This window comes from Macaca nemestrina, chromosome 10, assembly GCF_043159975.1.
Source record: "Macaca nemestrina isolate mMacNem1 chromosome 10, mMacNem.hap1, whole genome shotgun sequence".
In the NCBI taxonomy this organism is placed as follows: domain Eukaryota; kingdom Metazoa; phylum Chordata; class Mammalia; order Primates; family Cercopithecidae; genus Macaca; species Macaca nemestrina.
Window position 1 is genome coordinate 43,725,406 of NC_092134.1, and position 12,250 is coordinate 43,737,655.

General features: G+C 39.6%; 1 protein-coding gene across 8 annotated transcripts in view; it reads left to right on the plus strand.

Annotated features, from left to right (window-relative positions):
* The window catches only part of LOC105483756 (POC1 centriolar protein B), a 100,360-nt gene that overhangs the window by 13,062 nt on the left and 75,048 nt on the right, over positions 1 to 12,250 (plus strand). For 5 of the 8 annotated variants that reach the window (XR_011608988.1, XM_071071325.1, XM_011744730.3 and 2 more), the window contains exon 3: positions 10,869 to 11,040. The exons of the other annotated variants lie outside the window; for them this stretch is intronic. Coding sequence is in view for 4 of the 5 variants with exons in the window: in XM_071071325.1 (XP_070927426.1) it covers positions 10,869 to 11,040 (172 nt within the window). In the remaining variant the exon portion in view is untranslated. The remainder of the gene's footprint in view (positions 1 to 10,868; positions 11,041 to 12,250) is intronic. 8 annotated transcript variants of the gene reach the window in all.

Here is a 12,250-nt window from a genome sequence, read left to right on the forward strand (position 1 = left end):
TTGCTTTGAGAAGCACTGGTTTATTGGTTAAAAGCCTACGCTTTGGAGTCTTGTAGAAGTGGGTTAAAAATTGAGCTCTTTTCACTTTTCATTTATGTTACCTTGACCAGTTACCTAACCTCACTAAGCCTCATTTCCTCTTCTGTAAAATAGAGATAATGATATTTATCTGCCTTGTTGTTAGGATTAAATAAAATAATACTTATAAAGGTGCCTAGTCTGGAGTACAGTGTTGCAGTCACAGCACACTGCAGCCTTGACCTCCTGGGCTCCAGCCGCCTGCCTCCCTCAGCCTCTGGAGTAGCTGGGACTACAGGTATGCACCACCAAGCCCAGGTCATTTTTAAAATTATTTGTAGAGATGGGGTCTCGCTATATTGCTCAGGCTGGTCTTGAACTCCTGGCCTAACATAGTCCTTCTGCCTTGGCCTCTCGAAGCAGTGGGATTACAGGCATGAGCCACCATGCCTGGGCTTGAGACTGATGCAGTATTGAAAAATACTAGACCCATAGTACTAATTCAGTAAAGGTTTCCGTTGTTATTGCTAGTCTTCAAGGACGTGAAATTTGAATAAATTCAATTTCTTCAGCTTGTCATTACTAAAGATTACTTTTAAAGCACCCACAGCTCCTTTAGACCCAGCTTATACTAGCAAGCTAATTACTTAGTATCAGCTAGAAAACAAATATGCTTAGCTATTTCCTTATTCAAGGCAAAGGGATTTTAAGTGAGTGCCGTCACTTAATTATATTATTATGCAGTGCTTGCATAGTACAAACTACTTCTGACCATATTACAGTATTAAAGTTTGTCTAGTCAAGATTGGAATATTGTCTTTTTATTGTACAACCCTTTCCCTCACTTCCATCTAGGTTTATTGTTGTTTTGAGACAGTCTCACTCTGTCACCCAGGCTGGAGTGCAGTGGTGCGATGTCAGCTCACTACAGCCCCGATCTCTTGGGTTCAAGTGATTCTCATGCCTCAGCCTCCCAAGTAGCTAGGACTATAGGTGCGCGCCACCACGCCCGGATAATTTTTTGTATTTTTAGTAGAGACAGGGTTTCACCATATTGGCCAGGCTGGTCTCAAATTCCTGGCCTCAAGTGATTCACCTGCCTTGGCCTCCCAAAGTGCTGGGAGTACAGTGAGCCATTGTGCCAGGCCCCATCTAGGTTTATAGATGTATGTCTTGGGATTGCCTTTTATTTTCATTTCTTAAAAATATTTATAAAAGAACTCATTCTCATAGATTTCTTTAGAAGATTTCCCTATTTTTCCCCTAAATAAAGCAGTCTGGTGTTTCTTTTGTGACCCAAAGGCAAGCATGAACCTGGAAATGCAGCATAAAGTACAAAGTCATGGCACCATGTGAAACTAGAAAGCTGAGTTTATTTTCAGTAATGGACTTTATAGTAGGACATAATGGAGGTAGAAAATATAGAGAAGGACTTCTGAAATAGTTGAAAAATCCAAGGATTTCTATATGAAGCTAATCTGAATTATCAGGATTTTTTTTTTTTTTTTTTTTTTGAGACAGTCTCACTTTGTTGCCCAGGCTGTAGTACAGTGGCACAATCTCAGCTCATTGCATGCAACCTCTGCCTCCCGGGTTCAAGCGATTCCCCCGCCTCAGCCTCCAGAGTAGCTGAGATTACAGGCGTGCAGCAGAGTGCCTGGCTAACTTTTTTGCGTTTTTAGTAGAGATGGGGTTTCACCATGTTGTCCAGGCTGGTCTCGAACTCCTGACCTCAGGTGATCCACCCGCCTCAGCCTCCCAAAGTGTTGGGATTACAGGCGTGAGCCACTGCACCTGGCCAATCAGGATTATTCTGAATATGGAATGAACAGGCCTGAGGGAATATATTTCAAATGTACAAAGTTATCTAAAATATGTACTATTTGGCCAGGCATGGTGGCTCACACCTGTATCCCAGCACTCTGGGGGGCCGAGGTAGGCGGATCACCTGAGGCCAGGAGTTCGAGACCAGCCTGACCAACATGGTGAAACCCTGTCTCTACTAAATACAAAAAAAATATTTAGCCAGTGTGGTGGTGCATGCCTGTAGTCCCAGCTACGTGAGAGGCTGAGGCAGGAGAATTGCTTGAACTAGGAGGCAAAGCCCGCAGTGAGCCGAGATTCTGCCACTGTACTCCAGCCTGGGCGACAGAATGAGACTCCATATCAATAAAAAAAAAAAAGAATAAAAACATATTTCTGCCTCCAGTGACGAAAGTAATTGGTAGCTGAAAATATCAATAGCAAAAATCGCAATCTTGCACCAACGTAGTAATTGTAAAACTGGACAAAATATATGTGAGTTAGCTGTTTTCAGGCATTGACCTATAGAGAGTGCAAAAACTATGATCTTTACAAGAAAGAAAGCATGCAAGGTGATGATCTCCTTGACTTTCTTCCTGGGAGCATTTTTCCTGCTGCACAGCAGAGAGGTAGAGCAGCCTCCGAGTAACAGCCTGGTTGAGCTCAGGGTGTGCAGAGTGGGAAACTGTGAGACTACCAGGGATCTCTCACTGCTGAACTGAGAGCTGAATGGTGATACTAATGACCATGCAGGGCTGGATGTCTAGGTCTCTAGCTTCAACAAAGAGGGAGTCTCTCTGAGCACTTCAGACATTGAGTTGAGACACCAGAAAGGCCAGATCTTTAGGAATCAGGACCACATGTGAAAGAAAGGGCCACGCCCTAGGACTTATTTCCAAGCTCAAGTAGAACCATGCTACCAAAGAGCAAAAGCAAGTGTGCAAGACCAAAAAGGAGCCACCTACAATTTAATTGCCTCCCAGTTAAAAAAACAAAACAGGCTGGGTGTGGTGGCTCACACTTGTAAATCCAGCAGTTTGAGGGGCCAAGGCAGGCAGATCACTTGAGGCCAGGAGTTCGAGACCAGCCTGGACAACATGCTGAAACCCTGTTTCTACTAAAAATACAAAACAATTTAGCTGACTGTGGTAGTGCAAACTTGTAATCCCAGCTACTTGGGAGGCTGAGGCACGAGAATTGCTTGAACCCAGGAGACAGAGGTTGTAGTGAGCCGCGATTGCACCACTGCACTCCAGCCTGAGCAACAGAGCGAGACTCTGTCTCAAAAAAACCAAAACTGAATCCTGAACTCTAGTTAGTGGGATTTCTTTTGCAGTGGTGTGGTTTCATGATTCTGAAACTACTGTTTGTATTTTAGGATTGAGCAAAGATATATTGAGCATGGGAGCCAGGTTTCTTATTGTGGGAAAAGAGAGTCACAAATATGGGAAAAGGGAGAGCAAGAATGTATTCTGTGGTGTTAGATTAAAACTCATGGTTTTTAATATCTATATCAATTGACATACCTACATATAGATAGATAATAGCTCTCTATTTATAGCTAATTTCTTAGTTCTGCCCGTTGTGATTTCAGTCTTATTCCTTAGCTCTGTTCACTGACACACCAGTAGCAATGAGCAAACATTGTGCCCAGATATTGGTTTCTAAATACCATTATCTGTTAAAAGAAATCAGAGCTTTTTGGGGAGGAAAGAAAAGGCCCATTTCAGGGCTGGAGCAGGAGAAGTACGTCTTAGAACATCTTGTAATTCTAGAAAATAAGGGAGTATTTGAAGAATGGAAATATATCAAAAGGACGCAGAGGGCAGCTTTTAAAGGGGCTTTCATTTGCCAAATCTGGAACAATTTGAGAGTCAAAATAAATGACAGTTATGGATTATAACCTGTTGAATTAAATAATCTATACATTCACACTGATAAAAATAAGTAAATGAGTAAACAGATAAATGGAGGAAAATGGATGGTTCTTCCTTACAACAGTAAATACATTTTTAAAATATTAATTCATTAACTTACTAATTAAACGTTAATTAAGTAGTAAATCATAGAATGATGGGTTAGAAAATTATGAAAGGATGCTAAAGTTAGTGTGTGATAGTTTGGTGAGGAAGACAATATTTATATAGTCTTATCTCTCCATGTATTAGTCTGTTCACACACTTCTATAAAGAACTGCCTAAGACTGGGTAATTTATAAAGGAGAAAGGTTTAATTGACACACAGTTCCACATGGCTGGGTCGTCCTCAGGAAATTTACAATCATGGCCTAAGGGGAAACAAACACGTCCATCTTCACATGTCCGTCTTCACATGGCAGCGGGAGAGAGAAGTGCAGAGCGAAAGTGGGGAAGCTCCTTATAAAACCATCAGATCTGTGAGAAATCACTCACTATCATGAGAACCACCCCCATGATCTAATCACCTCCCCCGAGGTCCCTCCCCCAACACATAGATTATAATTCGAATTACAATTCAAGGTGAGATTTTCGGTGGGGACACAGCCAAACCATATTATGCCACAAGTTACTTATTAATTCCAAAGGGAAAAAATAGTAACTTTACGTGGTAGAGGTAGGATCACCTAAACCAAGCAATCAAAGTTAACAACACTATTAGGGCAAAGAGACATCATGTGCACCCTAATATGGTGCACTGCTAAGGGCACAGCATAACTTTTGTGATATTCTTGTCAAAATTGTATCTTTAATAAAATGAATAAGCAGGCTACCAAAATAACAGGCTTATAGTCTTCAAGAATATAAAGGTCAATAAAGACAAAGAGCAACCTAAGAACTCTCTAATTTTTCTGTAAGATTAAAATTATCAAAATAAAAATTTACCAAAAATAAGAAGGAAAAAGGAATGAGGCAGCTCTAGGTATTAACGAAACATTATCTCCAGCATATGTCATGCTAAGTAGACTGAGGAGGCAGGACAGAGAGGCAAAATGCAGAAAGCGTATAATATACTACCATTTGTATAAAAAGCGTATGAGAGTAGACACACACATTTGAATAAGCGCAAAGGATTCCCAAGAAATTAGTAATGCTGGTTGCCTCTAGAAGGAGAACCAGGTTGTCAAGGACTAGAAAGAGATTTCATTAAATGCCATTTTGTAATGTTGGAATTCTGTAATATTGGAATTCTGTATCAGGTACAAATATTACCAACTGAAAAGATAAGTAAGATAATTTGTAAGAAACAAAAAACTGGAGAGAGTAACATTTCTTTTCAGAAAGTAGTGTTCCAGACAGAGCCTCTAAGTAACTGCAGCTGATTTTGGGCAAATCAATGAGTGAGAAAGCTTGGGTTGACTCAAGGAAGTTATTGGTACTTAAGGTGACACAAAAACGGGTGACCGTTTGAGCATTGTGTGATAGACACACAGCAAACATGTTTTCCATTTGTTATTCTTTGTTGTCACCTCCAGAGACAAAGCACTGACCTAGGTAAGCATGGGCTTTGTTCTTCTGCCAACAGAGATTTCTTGAAACAATGGATTATTGTTATAGATTATAAATAGTTTATTTTAAATTGGTAGATTACTAGTTAATGTTTTCCACTAATTTCCTCCCTTTTGACATTTTATCTCAGAATACACCCGTTGAAGATGAATGGTACAAGCTTTGACATTTTAAATTATGTGGTAATGTTTATATAGGGTGTGGTTTAATGGAAATGTATGAAAGCAAATTCCACGTTGACACAGTACAACGCTGACATCAATAACCAAATACATTTTATTATCATGGTATTAGGGTTTGGTAGGACAATTCTTTCCTAACACAGAAGGTTAAGGAAGTAAAGAGGGAAATTCAGTGTTGGTTTTCATAGCTTTTTTTTTTTTTTTTTTTTTTTAATTTTTTTGAGACAGAGCCTTGCACTGTCTGAAGCAGGCTGGAGTGCAGTGGCGCAATCATGGCTCAGTACAGCCTCTGTCTCCCGCCTCCACCTCAGCCTCCCCCATCCCCAGAGAGTAGCTGGAACTATAGGTGCAGGTCACCACGCCCAGCTGATTTTTTTTGTATTTTTTGTAGAGACAGGGTTTCGAGACATTGCCCAGCTGGTCTCCAACTTCTGGGCTGAAGTGATCTGCGGCCTTGGGGGTCATATATATTCTATGATATATATAAACTCTCTCCTATTTTCTTCTGAGTCCATGCCTTTCTGGCTTTGATCCCACTTTCTTGGGGAAGAAAACACATGCACTAATTCTGATGTTAGGAATATTCTAAGCATATATATTCAATATTATTATTCATCCAGGACCAAAGTAAGTCCTGATGCAGGAAATGAGTGAGTTTCACAGCTTTCTGAGCCCCTACTTGGCCCAGGAAGCCCAGCTGGAACGTCCTCTCATTTGGGCCCAGGGCCAGCTTTGTGGGCATACCTCCTACACAGTTGCACAGGGCTCCATGCTTAGTTTAATGCTATGCTATCATTGTCCTGCAATTCTTAATTATTTTCCTATAAGAGCCTCACGTTTACATTTTGCACTAGGCCCTGCAAATTATGTAGCAGGTCCTGATCAGGCCTGATTTTACTAAACCTCATTTGACACACTTATCACCCCCTTGAAATGCTCCTTCTCTTCCTGGACACCACAATGTCCTTGCCCTTTCCTACTTTGTTTGTGGCGCCTTCCTTTGCTCTTCCTTATCTGAACGTTAAGTGTCCTCAACCTTTTCTTTATCTGTACTGATTTCCTCAGTGATCCCATCCAGTTTACAGCCTTTAGTACTTTCTCTAAGCTACTACTAACTAACAGAGAAAACTTTAGCAATAATAGCTACATTTGAGTATTTTTCATGTGGCAGGCATAAATTGCAAGTACTATTTCCTTTAGTACTTTCAACACCTCGTTTTGCAAATGAAGTGTCCTGGGCACAGAGAGGTTGAGTAACTTGCCCAAGGGTACACAGCAGTAAGTGACAGCATGGATTTGAGCACAGTGAGTCTAATTTTACAGGGTATACTTTTAACCACCACACTGTAGAGTCAGAACCTCTCCCTGGGCTCCAGGGGGTATATGCATCTTCCTACTTGACATTTTCACTTGTATGTCTAATTGGCATCTCAAATTTACTATGTCCACCCCATCCTGTATCACTTCAGATCTCCCTTTCTGGTCTTTCCCATCTCATTAAATGGCACTAAAACTCACTTGGGTGCCCAGGCCAAAATTCTAGCATCTTCTCTTTTTCTCTATCTCACATCTAGTCATTAGCATGCCTCATAGATTCTACAGTGTATCTTGATTTTGACTCTTTCTCCTCCTTCCAAGGCCCCCAGCCTAGTCCAGACCACTGCTTTCTCCTGACTGGATGATTGCAGTACCCTCCTAATAGATCTGTCCCTTGCCCCTTGTGTCTTCTCCACACAACAGCTAGAGTGATGTTTTCTGCTTTTTCCTAAACGTTTTATTGAAGCATTGATATGTTCCAAAAATTGCAGAAATAATGTAACTGTACGGCTTGATGAATCTTTAGAATGTGACCTGCTTATTTAACCAAAACCCAGAGTGAGAAACATAACATTACCAGTATCTCCAGAAATCCCCTCTTGTGTTCCCTTCCAGCCACTATCCTCCCTCCCTGCCATCCACATAATCACAATGTTTGCTTCTAACTTCATGGTTAATTTTGCTTCTTCTTAAACTTCCATATAAGTAAAATTTAACACAGTAGGTATACAACGTGAATATATCGCAATTTATGTATTCATTTTACTCGGATAGTTGGGCTTCTGACTTTGATCTTTTGTGAATAGTATTGCCACAAACATTGTACATGTCTTTTGCTAACCATACATAAGAATTTCTGTGGGTATATTTCTAGGAGTGGAATTGCTGAATCAAATACTAAGTATATATTCAGTTTCAATAGATATTTCAAAATAGATTTTCAAAGTGGTTATAACCATTAGTAGTATATGAGCATTCCAGTTACTCTACATCCTCACCAAGATTTGGTGTTATTTATCTTTTTCATTGTAATCATTCTGATGAGTGTGCATGGATATCTCATTGTGGTTTTAATTTACGTTTTCCTGATGACTAATGGAATTGAGAACCTTTTCATATGTTTATTGGCCATATGGGTATCTTCTTTTGCAAAGTACTTGTTTAAGTCCTTTGCCTATTTGTTGTTGTTGTTGTTGGGTAGTGTGCCTTTTTCCTATTGATTTGTAGCGTTCTTTTTATATTTTATTTTATTTGTAGAGATGGAGTCTCATTATGTTGCCCAGGTTGGTCTCAAACTCCTGGCCTCAAGCGATCCTCTCACCTTGGCCTCTCAAATTGCTGGGATTACAGGCATGAGCCACTGTACCTGGCTGATTTATAGCATTCTTTATAGATTCTGTATATACATACTTTGTTATGTGTTGGATATATGTGTTGTAAATATCTTCTTTGCCACTCGGTGGCTTGCTTTCCTACTTGGTTAGTGGTACCTCTCAGTGAACAAAACTTCTTAATTTTTGTACAGTACAAATTGTCATTCTTTTCCTCTATACTTATTAACTTTAATGTCTTTTTAAAGCAGTCTTTGCCTACCCCAAGGCCATGAAGATATTCTGTGTTCTATTCTAAAAGCTTACTGTTTTACGTACCACGTTTAGATCTATGTTCTACGTGGAATTAACTTTTGTATGTGGTATAAAGTGTAGGAGTCAAGGTTAATTTTCTTCCTTATGAATATCCAGTTGACTCACCACAATTGTTTTATTTTTTATTTCTTTTTATAATGTATTACTCTCCTTTGAGAACACATTTTTTTAAAAAATCCTTTCCTTATTGTCAAAGTGACAGTATTCTTAAACCAGATCATGAGATTCCCCCTGCTCAAAATCTAGAGTAGTTTCCCATCGCAGGTTTTTTTTTTCTTTTAATAATTGTAGCGTTTATTTTAGATTCAGGGAGTACATGTGCAGGTTTGTTACATGGGTTTACTGCATGATCCCATCACCCAGGTAGTGAGCATTGTTCTCAATAGTTTTTCAAACCTTTCCCCACTCCTTTCCTCCCTCTTCTAGTAGTCCCCAGTGGCTATTGTTGTCATCTTTATGTGCAGTGTACCTAATGTTCAGTTCTCACTTATAAGTGAGAACATATGGTATTTGGTTTTCTGTTCCCGCATTAATTCACTTAGGATAATGGCACATTGCACTTTAGAAGAAGACACACCTCCCACCATGGCTTTTCCTCCTCCATCTGCCCTCTTTTCGGTTTCCCTCCTACCGGTCTCTTCTCTCGCTTCTACTGGGGAAACACTGACCTCCTTGCCATTCTTCATTCTTCCAGGTGCTTTTGCACAGGGATTCCTGTGCTCAGAGTACTCTTTCTCCATGTCTCAGCTAGGATCACTCTCCGTTTCACTCACCTCTCTGCTCAAATGTCCTTTCCTCAGAATGGACCACGCAATCACCCCACCCACCATTAATGAATAAATAATATGGAAAAGTCCTCTGTATCTGTGTATTATTAATGCTGTCTTCCCTACTATGTGATTCTTTGAGAGAAGGGATTGTATCTTATTTGCTTTTGTATATCTCGTTTGCAGCATGATGCACAGAACTGAAGTAGTGTCCTTAGTTTATTACATATGATAACTCATTGTTTTCCTTGCTTTGTCTACATTAGCCTTGGATAATTCCGACTCTGCTATAAATCTTTAGTAATGTGGATAAGCTCTGGTGGAATATTAACTTTTTTAAAAAGGGGGTGCTAAGCAATATTGTAGCTGAACTCACTTTAACTGTTTTACATGGAAATAATGCATAGGCTGAGCCCAAATGAACTTTTTATGTTGGCAAAAGAACATAGGTTTCAGTGACTTTATGTAGCCAGGCCCTATGTTTTCTCTAACAGTGATACTAATTGTGTTCAAGTTTATAACATTACATTTTTTTTCTAAGCACTCTACAATCCAGATTTAGTGATTCTCATTGACCTACTTCCTATTATTGGGGCTATTCTAGGGCTACATGCATAAAATAAAATTTGTTTTTTAGGCAAGGGTTAGATATACCTTTCATTTGTTTATTTGTTCATTCTTTGTCAAGGCAATTATTTCCACCATTGATTGCATTTGTTTTCCTTTTTTTAAATCTGTAAGCTGTTGTCTGACACACATGATTCTTTTATTCTTTTATTAGTCATCAAATGCCATTAAATTATAGAGCAGAAAGAGACTAATAAGATCATCTTATCTAGCTATAGAAGTATTACTGGATCAGTTGATAAATATAGTTAGTATATTAAAATATTGCATCTTTAATAATCAGCTTCATGAAGCTGATAACTGTGCTGTGGGTGTATTAAGAGACTATACTAAATCTTAGGAAAAACACACTGAAGTATTTAGGAATAAAGATGCTGTGAGTTGTATAACTTACTCCTAAATGGTTCAGGAAAAAAAAATATGTATGTGTTTGTGTGTGTGGGTTTATGTGTGTTCATGTACAAGGAGAAACAAATACAGAGCAAATTACAAACCTAATGAAGCAAAACATTAACAAGTAGATTTGGGTAAAAGGCATATCAGTGTTATTTGTACTGTTCTTGTAACTTTTCTGTAAGTGTGAAATTATTTCCACATAAACAGTTTGAAAAATTATCTCATCCATCCCTCCCAGGAAAAACATTCAGTCCTCATGACATCATGACACAGAGGTTAACTAGCTTTCCATTACCCAGAGTTAGAAACAAAACGGACTCTTAGTCCCGTGTACCTCTGTTATACTATGCTGCGGCCTTCTGGTAAATACAGTTACTGAGCACTAATCGAATATGGGGGCCAGTCATCCTGCTATGTGCTTACATAGGACACAGCCAAGTTTGCATATTAGTGATATAGTTTTGAGTACCTTTAAAAAGTAATTTGGCTATTACCTGGTCAGCCTCACAACCTCCAGCCCCTCTATTACCTGGACGCCTTGTTATTAGATACGCTGCTCATTGTAATGAGACACACCTGTGTTTGCATTTTAACAAACAGTGGTTTTGTTCTTCTATTTCTTGATAGCTACTGCTTCTTGGGACACCTTTCTCATGCTATGGAATTTCAAGCCACATGCTAGAGCTTACAGATATGTGGGTCACAAGGATGTTGTAACCAGCGTGCAGTTTTCTCCACATGGAAACTTATTGGCATCTGCCTCACGAGACAGAACCGTGAGACTCTGGATTCCTGATAAGTAAGAGAAACAAAGAAACACTTGATATCCTCTGGATTTGGAAATGTGAAAGAAAGCTGAGCCTGGCTGCTGCTCATGCACTGCTGCCCACACTATTAGTCTCAGTCACATACAAGGCATGCTGCCCTTGTGGTAAAGTCAAACTAATTCATACAATTTTTTCCTCAAAATTATGTCTTCTTTTTGAAAACTGTTTTCTACCATGGAAATATGCTTAATACATCTTAAGTTTTTTTGAGGGAGTAGTGGTAGCTATCAATCCCTTTGTAGATCTGAGGTAAGCTTTAGACTGTCTCCCCAGAATGATACACATCAGTTTGTATAACCAAAAATTCACAGTTTATTAACTTCCTAATGCACATTCATGGATCCTTCAAGGGCCCTTGGATCCCTATTGAAAACCCTGTGCCTTTGATTTGATTTGTATCACTCATTATCAGGGTCCAGAATTTTCTTGTTAAAGAAAATTTCTGACAAAAGTATAAATCATTGCATTTGTGCAAGGCAATATCCATTATAAAAATCTCTGTAAGAGAGACTTTTCAAACCCTAACTAATGGCCCATCTATTTTAAGTAATTATTGAGCCGTGATTTTTTAAAATGGTTTTAAGCTTTAAAGTATGTAAATTTTCAAACATACATGAAAATAGAATGAATAGCATGACTCTCCCGCCACATACTCCCATCAATCAGCTTCAACAGTTGTCAGGATTCTGCCCATCTTATTTCATCTACACCTCCCCTCACTTTTTCCCCTGGGGTATTTTTAGAACAAATCCTACATATCATATCATTTCCCCCCATAAATACTTCAGAGCAGAGGTCCCCAAGCCCTGGGCCACCGACCAGTACCAGTCCATGGCCTGTTAGGAACCAGGCCAGAGCTCTGCCCTCTGTCAGATCAGCGGCAGCATTAGATTCTCACAGGAGCACAAACCCTGTTGTGAACTGTGCATGTGAGGGATCTAGGTTGCATGCATGCTCCATATGAGAATCTCATGCCTGATGATCTGTCACTGTCTCCCATCACCCCAGATGGGACCATCTAGTTGCAGGAAAACAAGCTCAGGGCTCCCATTGATTCTACATTATGGTGAGTATGTAATAATAGTAGAAATAGGGCTGGGCGCGGTGGTTCACGCCTATAATCCCAGCATTTTGGGAGGCCGAGGCAGGTGGATCACCTGAGGTCAGGAATTTGAGACCAGC